Raw genomic sequence first — 12813 nt, 5'->3', positions numbered from 1 at the left:
TTTTGCCTTTTTAAATACTAAATCTTATATTCAGTAAAGGGATTTTAGGGACTTTTCCATTCTATGTGGTGTTTTAAGTCACTGGAAGCTGGCCACTCAGCTACCGAATTAAGATATGTTGAAAGGGAATCTTCAAAAACTTATAGATGGAGAATAATCATTTTTATATACTGGAAATGCTGTGGGTGTGTATTTCTAATTTTAATTGTAAACTCTGTAAAAATAAAATCTATACTTCATGTCTCCAGCAAAAATTAAACCTCACAAGATGACTAACTCTGAGTATGTTGAAGCCTTTATAGAGAAAAAGACATAGCACCTAGGAAACCGTCTCTTGGTAACTGAAATTAAAAGGAAATATTATTTCTTCTTAAACTATTATGTCTCTTTCTAACAGCAGAATTTGAAGAATGACAGAGAAAACATTTGAATGAGCACCTGAGAATGACTTCCAAAAACACAGCAAAAGGGAGTGTATACAGGAAGGGACAAATAGAGTTGAGGAAACAAAAACAAAAGATTAACTCATAAAACGAATTTTAAGAATGTTTCAGCAAGAGTAGAGATAGAAGTTACAATGAGATGATTACACATCACAGACCACAAAACACTACCATGCAGACTCTCAGATTGTTCTGCTGTTAACACCCTTGAGGAAGAGGGTTAAAAGGAATAATGCAGGTCCTGCAACTTCAGAGCCTTGGAAGAAACAAGTAAATCATTTGGCAGGCTGTTTATTTATACTGAATCCAAAAGCATTCCATAAATGGTTAAATGATGCCTTTAGAAGAACAATGTCATCATGATTAGGGCACTGTGTGTATATATATATATAAAATATACATACACATATATTTCATATGTTCAAGTATATACATGAAAAGACTTCAATAGAAAGATAAGTAACTGATAAAAAGAAGAAATACTAATGGTTAATAGACACGGGGAAAAGTTAGGTCTTCTCAGTAATTAAAGAAATAATGCTAATTAAAAGGAGATAAACTTTTTAGTTTTATAACTTGCAAAGGTTAAAATATATATACATGCAGAGTTGGAAACATTAAAAAACACTAAAAAAATATACATACCCTTTAATGAAACAATTCAAGTTCTAGGAATTTATCCTAAGGAAACTATCAGGATTGTGCATATGTATTTATCTACATAAAGGTTCATTACAGCATTATTTATATAACAAAAAATTGGAAACAATCTAAATCCCTAACTCTAGGGTACTGTAAATAAATTATGTCACAGTTATACTATGCAAAATATGGAGCCATTTGAAAGCATGTTATAGAAAAATACCTAATCATGAGAAAATATGTTCACATATTTTAAGAAAAAAAAGCAGATGGGAAGTGTAATCCCCATTAAGGAAAACAAATCCTCATGCAGTTATACTATTTGTTTTCTAAGGAACTGTCTCATCCTTTAATCATATTTGAGTCAGCTGTTTTGAAAATGGGTGGCTACCCTTTCTGCTGAATATTGTCTGTGTCATGCTCAGGTGTATCTCCACCATTCTCAGCTCTTCCGTTTTGTTTTTTTTTTTTTTTTAAATTTAGCCACTGTCTCTCTTTTTTTTAATTATTATTTTATCTTTATTTATTTATTTTGGCTGCATTGGGTCTTTGTTGCTGTGTGCGGGCTTTCTCTGGTTGTGGTCGGGGGGGGCTACTCTTCGTTTTGGTGTGCAGGCTTCTCATTTCAGTGGTTTCTCCTGTTGCGGAGCACAGGCCCTAGAGCGCGCAGGCTTCAGTAGTTGCCGCGCGTGGGCTCAGTAGTTGTGGCTTGTGGGCTCTAGAGTGCAGGCTCAGTAGCTATGGTACATGGGCTTAGTTGCTCCATGGCATGTGGCATCTTCCTGGACCAGGGGTCAAACCTGTGTCCCCTGCATTGGCAGGCGGATTCGTAACCACTGTGCCACCAGGGAAGTCTCTCTAAGCTCTTCTTTACATTGCAGAGACTGGAAGTGTGGAAACTACAGTACTACAATTCTTACAATCCCTTCTTAGCAGGGTTCTGGTTTAGATTTTGCCCATGAAAGGCACTCATGACATTTGGAGGCAAGAGTGAAGATGAAACCTTTACTTCCTTCTAACAGAGTGGACAGATATGTGAGCAGATATGTGAGCACCTATGAGGCTTGCAGCACATGCCAAAAGGAACAGAACTGCAACAATTCAGAGACAGTAGCCAACATTTTGAAGGTACTTTCAAGAAGTATGTGCCTAGACCTTTGGAGTGGGAAGAGAGTGTAAGGATATGTGGTCCCATGTGAATGCTTACCAAGGGGCATTTACTGTAGAGGAAGCTCTCAAAAATCAGATGGACAAGGTGACTGACTCATTTTGTGAACGTCAGTCAGCCTCCTACTCCAGCCACTCCTGCTCAGTAGGCCCACAGACTAAAACAGCAAATGACATATGAAGCATCTATATTAGTATCAGACAAAATAGACTTTGGGGCAAAAAGCAATACTCAGGAGAAAGAGGTTCACTACATAAAAATAAAAGGCTCAGTTCATCAGGAAGATGTAACAAGTCCACATTTGTGTGCACCTAACAACTTAGCTCAATGTCCATAAACAAAGCTTAAGGGAATATTAAGGGAAAATTGGCAAACCCACTGTCATGTTTTAAAACATCTTGCAGAATTTTAAAGTATCTATCAGATATCAGTATCTAGTAGATCAAGCAGTCCAGAAATCAGTTAGAGTTTGAAAGATATGAACAATACATTTAATAAGCTTGAGCTAATGAACATATATAGCACACTGCATCAAAAATTAGTAAACAAGGGCCTCCCTGGTGGCGCAGTGGTTGAGAGTCTGCCTGCCGATGCAGGGGACGCGGGTTCGTGACCCGGTCAGGGAGGATCCCATATGCCGCGGAGCGGCTGGGCCCGTGAGCCATGGCTGCTGAGCCTGTGCGTCCGGAGCCTGTGCTCCGCAACGGGAGAAGCCATGGCAGTGAGAGGCCCGCGTACCGGAAAAAAAAAAAAAAAAAAAAATTAGTAAACAAAAAGTGCTTTTCAAACCTACATGGAATATGTATAAAAATTAAACACGTAGTAGGACATAAAACAAGTTTCAACAAAGTTCACACCAGGTATTCTATGAACCTGAACTGCCCAATATTGCAGCCACTAGCCACATGTGGCTGTTCAAATTAATTAAAATTAAATAAAATTAAGTGTTTGGTCCTCATTCTCACTGGCCATACTTCAAATGCCCAAAAGACACATAGCTAGAGGTTAACATATTGGACAGTATAGATACAGAACATGTCTATCAGCATAGAAAATGGTGCTACTGTACAACATATTCTCTGACTAGAATAAAATTAAGTATGAAATCAATATCAACAAAAATATAATTTAGAAATCCATACTTTCTGTATATTCACAGGTAAAGAAAGAAATCATTGTGGACATTTAAAATACTTCAAACTGATTGAGATTGAATCTACTGCATATCAACACATATAGGATACAGCAAAACTGATATTTAGAGAAAACCTATAGCCCTAAATGCATATATTAGAAAAGGAAGGCAAGCTCAAAATAAATGAGCTCAGTATCCAACTTTTTTTTTAAGTTAAAAAGAGAATATAGAATGAAACCAAAGAAAGTACAAGAAGGAAATGATAGAGATGCACAGAAATTAGGTAATATAAAAGAGAAAAAGGAGAGATTAACAATAAAAGATATAATAAGGAAGATACAGATAAAATTCAGCAGAGAAAATAATAGAAAATTAAGAACAATCTCATGCCAAGTTGACAAAATGGACCAATTCCAAGAAAAATATAAATTACTAAATCTGACTCAAGAAGAATAGAAAGCTTTAATTGTTCTATAACCAACACAGAAGTTGAGTCAATAGTTCAAAATCTTACTAAAAGAAGACAGGAGGTCCAGATGGTTTAATAGACTAGTTTTCCCACACTGGATCATTCTAATCTCATATAAACACTTATAGAGAATCAAAAAGAAAAGAAAAAAAATTTCCCCCCACTCATTTTATAAAGTTATTATAACCTTGATACCAAAGTCAGAAAAAGAAAGTATAAAAAAAGAAAATTAGTTGTAAACATGCTTGGAAATATCTTTAAAAGATTAGCAAATCCAGCAATGTATGTAAAAAGGTAATACAGTATGTCTAACCTGGGTTTATTCCAGGAATGCAAGATCACTTCAACAAAGAAGATCTTTTAATATAATTACACACATTAAAAAATTAAAGAATAAAAGCCATATGATTATTTCAATAATTACAGAAAAAGCAGTCATTATAATTCAATATGCTATGATGATTTTAAAAAATATATTACTTAGGAATAAAGGAGAACATTCTTAATCTGATTAAGACAGGAAAAAGACATAAAAGACAAAGATTAAAAGGAATGAACAAAGCAATAACTACTGCAGATGATAGGTTTCTTTATGTAGAAAACCCTAAAAAATCAAAAGGCAATTTAGCTGAATTAATAAGACAGTTTAATAAGGTTCCTAGACATAAGATAAATATGTAAAAGCTGATTGCATTTTATATACTATTAATAGCCAAATATATATATATATATATATATATATATATATATATACACACACACACAGTTGATACTTGAACATCACAGGTTTGAATTGCACAGGTCCACTTACACGTGAATTTTTTTCAATAAGTACACAGTTGGCCCTCCATACTGGCAGGTTCTGCATCAGTAGATTCAACCAACTGTGAATCATACACTATGTTTACAATTCGTGGTTGGCTGACTCTGCCTAAGCAGAACCCACAAATACGAAGGGCAGACTATAGGACTTGAGCATCTGTGGGTTCTGGCATCTGCAGAAGGTCCTGGAACGAATCCCCCACAGATACTGAGGGATGATTGTAATAGGGGAAAAAATCATAACAACAAAAAGTGTAAGGAACATAAGAGCAAAACTAACAAATGATAAGCAGGCCATTCAAGGAGAGTTTTTAAACTACTGCAAGACATCAAGAAACAAAAGCTAAATAAATGAAGGAATATGCCATGTACATGGATAGGAATATTTAATATAGTAAAAATCTTGATTCTATCAAACTAATCTACAAATTGGATGCAATTTTAATTTAAAAAATCCCAACTGGGCTTGCCAAAGAACTTGAAAGCCAAAAGCCAAGAATAAAGAACAAAAAAAGCTATAAGGCATATAGAAAATAAATAGCAAAATGACAGAAGTAAATCCCTCCTTATCAGTAAGTTACATTAATGTAAATGGATTAAACTCTCCAATCAAAAGACAGAGACTGGTATAATGAATAAAAAAAAATATGATCCAGCTACATGTTGTCTACAAGAGATTCACTTTGGATCCAAAGACACAAATAGGTTGAAAGTGAAAGCATGGTAAAAGATATTCCAGGGCTTCCCTGGTGGTGCAGTGGTTGAGAGTCCGCCTGCCGATTCAGGGGACACAGGTTTGTGCCCCGGTCTGGGAAGATCCCACATGCCGCGGAGCGGCTGGGCCCGTGAGCCATGGCCGTTGAGCCTGCGCGTCCGGAGCCTGTGCTCCGCAACGGGAGAGGCCACAACAGTGAGAGGCCCACATACCGCAAAAAAAAAAAAAAAAAAAAAGATATTCCAATTCTAATGGTAAGCAAAGGAGAACAGGAGTGGTTATATTAATATGCAGACAAAATAGACTTTAACTCAAAAAGTTGAAACAAAAAGGGGCATTATATATTAATAAAGGTTCAATGCATCAAGAAGATATAACAATTATAAACATTTATACATTTAATAACAGGCCATCAAAATATGTGAAGTGTTAAGTTGGAGACTTCAATACCCCACAGTCATAATGGATAGAACAATCAAACAGAAGATAGGCAAGGAAATAGAGAATCTGAACAACACGGTAAATCAACTAGGTCTAACAGACTTATATAGAACATTCTACCCAACAACAGAATACTCATCCTTCTCAAGTATATATAGGACATTCTCTAGGATAGATCATATGCTAGACCAAAAATTAAGTCTCAGTGGATTTTTAAAAGATAGATATCACATAAAAAATATCTTCTCTAACCCACAGTGGAATGAAGTTAGAGATGAGTAACAGAAGTAAAACTGGAAAATTCACAAATCTGTGGAAATTAAACAGCACACTCATAACCATCCAATGAATCAAAGAAGAAATAAACAAGAGAAATTAGGAAATGAAATGCAAATAAAAACTACAATGAGATACCACCTCGCACCGAGCAGGATGACTACTATTCAAAAAAACAGAAAAGAACAAGTGCTGGTGAGGATGTAGAGGAGTTACAACCCTTGTGCACTATTAATGGGAAAGTAAAATGGTACAGCCACTGTGGAATACAGTATGACAGTTCCTCAAAAAATTAAAACTATAACTACTATATGATTCAGCAGTTCTACTTCTAGGTATATACCCAAAGAATTGAAAGCAGGTCTCAAGAGATGTATTTGAACAGCCATGTTCATAATAGCGTTATTTACAGATGCCAAAATGTGGAAGCAACATAAGTGTTTATTGACGGATGGATAAGCAAAATGTGGTATATACAGTCAATGAAATGTTACTCAGTTTTAAAAAGGAAGAAAATTCTGACATATGCTACAACATGGATGAAACTTAAGGATGCTATGCTAAGTGAAATAAGCCAGTCATAAAGACAAATACTGGATTCCACTCATATGAGATACTTAGAGTAGTCAATATCACAGAGGCAGAAAGCAGAATGATGGCTGCCAGGGGCTGGGGGAGGAGGGAATGGGGAGTTAGTGTTTAGTGGGTACAGATGCTTTGCAAGATGAAAAGAATTCTGGAGATGGATGGCAGTGGTGGTTGTACAACAGCATGATGTACTTAGCACTACTGAGCTGCACATTTAAAAATGGTTAAGATGGTAAATTTTATGTTATGTGTATTTTACCGCAATTTTTAAAAAATGAAAAAAAAGAGACATGCAAAATTTGAAAACCAAATATTATAGGAGAAAATTTTATAACTTTTAGGTAGAGGAAAATTTCTTAAAATACAAAGAGCACAAACCATAAAGAAAAATATTAAATTAACTATTTTTAAATATAAAATTTCTGCTTACTAAAATATACCATCAAGAGAGCAAAGTCACATCACAAAGTAGCAAAGGACAAATAACCTGACAAAAGATCAGCAAAGGGCAAATAGGCGGAGTAGGAAATAGTAATGGTTAATAAATGTATGAAAATATACTCACACCTCATTGGTAATCAGTAAAACACAGATTTAAACCATAGTGAGATATGATTTCACATCTATTATAATACCAAGTGTGGGTATTATAAGTAAACAAAATACTCTGTGGAAAAATGTATATGCTAGATTTCATTTATTTTAGATTCTTAAAAATGTAAAACTAAATAATATATAATTTAGTGATATATGTTACATATATACACACATACATATATATATATAATATATATATATAAAATGATCAGGAAATAAGAAACACCAAATTTATGAAAGTATTTATAACGAGATGTTGCCATAAAGGAGGGGCACACAAGCAGTGTCAAAATATTGATAAAGTTCTATTTTTTCAGCTGGGGAGCGGGGATACAGGTGCTCATTATTATACTTTTTAAAATTAAACATCTATATTTTATTTGTTTGTATATATAGACATTTTTATAGAATAATTTTTATGTAATAGAGCCTCCAAATTTAAAAATATGCAACTATTTTTTATGACTAAAGTTTCTCACAGTAAATCATTTTCCTGATGATCACAGGTTATACTTACAGTCTAGTCACTGGTTTCTAAAGATAATAAAGGCTACAGAGTTTGAAATGGAGGAAAGATATAACCCAAGAGCCATCAAGTCAAGGTAAACAGATATAAAGTATACAATATATATATATGAAAAATATATATGAAAAAATATGTAGGGAAGGCAAATTAAATTAGAATAATGTGGAGGGAATAGTCTGTAGGGGAAGTACATGTATGACCCAATAGAAATTTTATTTTGTTTCAGGAAGAACAGATATATAGAAAATGAGGCAAGTGCAAAGGGACAAAGGGTCTCATTCCAAGGAAAACAGAATACAGTCAATTGGAAAAGAAAGATCAGGAGATTACTCTAATCAAGATTGTTTTTAACCTTTCCTCAAAAAACAAAAACAGAAACCTAAAAATTAATTTTCAACAAATGTCTTTTCAACAAATAGACATTTCCTACACTTACTGTGAAGCTAAGAGTTTTTTTTAAAGGGGCAGGAAAAGCTGACACTTTAGTGCAAATATTCTTCTTCTAAAGCAATATTGCCCCGACAGTTTCTGTTACATTGCAGAAAACTCAAATTTCCAGGTGGCATCCCAAGTTTTTAAGCAACTGTGATTAACAAAAACAAATAAATAAAAACAGGTACACTTCTGTTTTGTTTCTGGGAGTACTTAAACTCCAAGCCTAACATTGAAAGACTGCTTTCTGGGCTACTGTTTCTGATATTCATCTGTCTCCTTTGTCTTCCATACTAGCATATTCTTTGCCTTCTTTTCTAGTCCAAAGCGATCAAGTTTATAGAGCATTGATTTCTCATACCAGCTTAAGCCTAGACAGGCTTGTTGTGGCACCTATTGGATTCTATTTTAATTCCTTGTCCTCATCACATGGACCAGGTAAACAAACAACCCTAAATTTAAATCCTAGGTCTATAACATAAATTATCAAACCTCTGTGATGTTATACTCTCTGAGTGTCAGATTCCTTATATATTAAAATAAGGATAATAATGTCTACCTTTTAAGAATTGACTTTTAAATGCTTAAATTTATTCAAACTTCTAGTTCAGTGTAGATTCAGGTACAGGTGGTGGGATTCTCAGTTTTGGAAGCACAGATTTGCTTCCCAGTTGTATGTATGGGTATGATCCTCAAACACCACCCAATTCTGGGTGTCAGCAGAGATGCTTTTCTGTTTTCTAGCTTCCATGGCCCCTGTAGGACCTAACAGCTCTCTGACCACTCAGATAAAAATAATACCTGTTATTGGTCCTATAGGGCCCTTATCTGAACTTTAGGTCCCCCTTACAAATTTTGCAAGTATCTCTCTTGCACTTTTCTTGGAAATCCTATATTTTCCAATTCTGGATAGTTGGCTTTCCCCTCTGCCCTTTGATTTCTAACTCGTCTGAAAAATATGTATTTAGCTAGATGATAAGTTCAGTTTACTGTCTTCCTTTCTAAGTTATCACCTGAGTTTTTTTCTTATCAAAGACCTCTGCCTTCTATGAGGGCCTGTTTTCTCTATTAACCTCACATCATGCCCCATTAAACATAAAAACATTCCATAGCATTATGTTATAGAAAATAAATTAGAAGACAACTCTAGGCTCTAATCTCAGTCCTTTAACTTACTAAATACTATGTGACTTTCACCAAGTTATTTAACCTACCTGAGGCTCAGTTTTTTCATCTGCAAACAGGGAATATGTCTTAACAACTTAGGAGGCTAAAGATCAAATGCAATAATGCAGATGAATGTGTCTTGAAAACTATAGTTCTAAACAATGTGGAAAGTATTATCCATTCAACAAAATACTGGTGATGGCAAAAGAATCAAGTCAAACTGCCGGAGGTGGAGTCCTAGCTCTATTATTTACCTTTTAATATGTAAAATGAGGATTATAATACCTACTTCATATGATATTAGCTCAGTGATGTTAGTTATTATTGTTATTATTAAATTCCTATTACATGTTAGGCATTGTACTAGATGCTGGTAATAAAATGGAATCAAGACAGACATGGCTAACATCTTTGCCAAAAAGTTCTACTATGTCCTACTCCATATGCTACATTTTCTAAGTCATTTATGTCATATACACTTACAGCAATGAAAAATCTGAGTAGTAAAGCATTTCCATAGAGCATCAAGATAAGACCCCACAATTCCACTATTTCTTTTCTGTGAAATTTCCAGTGAACACAAAGTAACTGTGGTATTTCTTTTCTTAATTCATCACTTGACTCAAAACTCTTTTCATGACTTCTGGGTAAACTGCCTAGAATACGTTTCTATCAAATGTAAATAAGACAGCGTTTCTGAAGGTAACATCCAAAGATGATCTGCTTCCAATCACCTAAAATGCTAATAAAAGGCAGATTCCTAGACCTTATTTCAGATGTATTGATGCAAAAGCTCTGGCTGGAAGATGTGGGAATCTGCATTTCTAATAAGTTCCCAGTGTGATTTTTATGCAAATCCCATTTGAGAATCACATTCTCAAGAAAGAAAAAACCTCCACTACATAAGAAATTTGTAACCAAAGGCAATACTGAAAAATAATGATCCAAAGCTTTGTGAAGGAGAAAAATTTTAATCATCAGAATAAGTTTTCACATGCCTGTCTCTTAACAGGGTTGAGTCAATAGCGCACAGAGATTAAGACCAAAATTGACTTGAACATACACACCTTAACTGTGACTGTTCAAGAAACTCCTATTCTGGAGGCCAAGGGAAAGGATGGAAAGGGGACACTCTGAAAAAGTTTACCCATATTCCAGAAGAAGCAAGCAAACAAAACGGTGTTATTGCAGTAGTCACGCCTACTAAAATTGGGATTTGGTGATATCAGAAAATGGAACAGGGCCTCCCTGGTGGCGCAGTGGTTGAGAGTCCGCCTGCCGATGCAGGGGACGCGGGTTCGTGCCCTGGTCTGGGAGGATCCCGCGTGCCGCGGAGCGGCTGGGCCCGTGAGCCATGGCCGCTGAGCCTGTGCGTCCGGAGCCTGTGCTCCGCAATGGGAGAGGCCACAACAGTGAGAGGCCCGTGTAACGCAAAAAAAAAAAAAAAGAAAAAAAAAGAAAATGGAACCGATTTCTCTTGAACTCAGACAACTAAAGACAGACCTCCCTGCTCCAACTCCCCACATCTACCGTAAACCTTGGATAATCTCTCAAATGTAGACTTTGCATACTTGGGAGTTAAGCTGGTCCTGTGACCAATCAGAGGCAAGGAAAAATATGATCTTTTGATAAAAGATAATCAATTTTCATAAAAGATGACCAAAACAACTAATTAAAATTTATACCTCTCAATCTGATGGACAGTTATAGAAGAGATCTCACTGAGACACGGAAGACAGTCAATCAAGGAGCCCTGAACTCCTAGTGCCTGTAAACTTTCCAAATAACAATTCAAAGCTAATGAACAAACTACTTCTCTGCCCACTAAGCCACACTGGTCTGAGATCTGCTCTGGTGCAGATAATAAAATGCCCTAAGATGGCAGTGGGTTCACTGTGGCTGCAAGAAATCGGGAGCCCAAAGAGGAAAAAGACGCCCAACCTGCCCACACTAACCGTCCGTCCGCACCCAGTCTGGAGCAGCAGAGCGGGCGGGGCTGCGATTTCTCCTGCATCACTGCGCCGTCTCTTCTCCGCCTGCGTGAGCACCGCCCTCCCACTCGCGGCGTGAACCCACTGGGCCTAGCCTCTCCTTCCCCCTCCCCTCGGCCTGATGCTGAATCATGAGCCCTGCATCTCCAAAAGGTAAAATCTGAGAACAATGCCACCCTTAGGGCTGGCCTGAATGGGGTACCAGGTCGGGGTGGGGCGGAAGGCTGGAAACCACAACTTTGCTCCCCTTCTTCCCAAATTCCCCACCCAACCCCCAGATGAAAATGAGTACCGCAGCCTTAGGGGATTCCCAAGCGGCACCCCTTCTCAGGCGTCGCTCGGGTTGGCAAAGGTCAGACCTGGGCCCGGCGCGCTCCGCCTCATTGTTCCAACGCTGCCTACCAGCCTGCCCGCCAGCCAGGAGTCCGAGCCCTGCAAGGCCGGGGAGCTCGCAGCTCGTGGGGAAGGGGTGGGCGATCTCCGCCCCTCTCCTGTAACCACCGCCCCCTGCCCACCACCCTCGCCCTTCCTGCCCACCTCCTTTCGCTAAAGCGGAACCAGCGAGTCCCCCAGAGGCGACCGGGTGGGTGCTGTCCAAATGCTGGGAGGAGGAGGACTGGGGTGGGGTGGGGAGGGTGGGGAGAAGCGGGAGTCTCCGGCCTGCGCTTGGCTGCAGCCTTCGCCCCTTCGCCCCACAGCCAGATGCCGGTTCCACGGGTCCCGCTCGGCCACCGTTCCTCCCGCCCGACAGGGAGCCGCTCGGCGGTGGCCATCTCCCAACCCTGGATGCTGGCGCCGAGCAGCCCTTGGCCCTCCTCGTCTCCAGAAGCAGAAGGCGGAGGGCCCGTCCCCGTGCGGGCTGCAGAAGTCACCATAGGCTACTCACCCCAACTGTTTCTGTCCTTGCGGTTCTTGGCCATGGTGGTCCGGGAACTGGTGGCGGTGGGGCGCTGTCACGGCGCTCGCTCTTCTCCCGGCCGCAGGTTGCTGGCGGTGGGAGGCTCTGTGCCCGCGCTGGGCGCAGTTCACTCAGACTCTGAGGATGTTGCTGTGGCGCTGGTGGGAAGGAGTGGGGAGGAGAAGGGAGGAGAGAGGGATGAACCAAGCTCAGCATCACAAGCCCAAGTTCACACAAATACCAGCGTCACACCCTCCCTACCTCAGCCCACCCCCAGAGCCTGAAGACAGTGACAGACAATGTACTGCAACATTTTCGATGGAAAAAACATACAAATAAATAGCACCCCCTTACACACTCTCAAAGAATTTAACAGCATTATACAGTCAGAAATAACACAAACCAATATACTGCACGATTCTGTATGTTCAAATACCTGTTTCCTAGACCAGTTACATATTAGTAGAAACATGCTGGCAACATTTATATAGCCAAAGAAATTT

General features: G+C 38.4%; 1 protein-coding gene across 1 annotated transcript in view; it reads right to left on the bottom strand.

Annotated features, from left to right (window-relative positions):
* The window catches only part of ATL1 (atlastin GTPase 1), a gene marked incomplete at both ends in the record, with an annotated part of 64984 nt that extends 52652 nt beyond the window's left edge, over positions 1–12332 (bottom strand). Inside the window, one exon of the mRNA XM_079699281.1 lies at positions 12299–12332. Coding sequence (XP_079555407.1) covers positions 12299–12332 — 34 coding nt within the window. The remainder of the gene's footprint in view (positions 1–12298) is intronic.
* Between the last annotated feature and the right edge of the window lie 481 nt (positions 12333–12813).

Source organism: Hyperoodon ampullatus (genome assembly GCF_949752795.1).
Source record: "Hyperoodon ampullatus genome assembly, chromosome: 3".
NCBI classification, from domain to species: Eukaryota; Metazoa; Chordata; class Mammalia; order Artiodactyla; family Ziphiidae; genus Hyperoodon; species Hyperoodon ampullatus.
The sequence above is the reverse complement of the archived record's forward strand: the minus strand, read 5'-3'. Positions and strand labels throughout refer to the sequence as shown.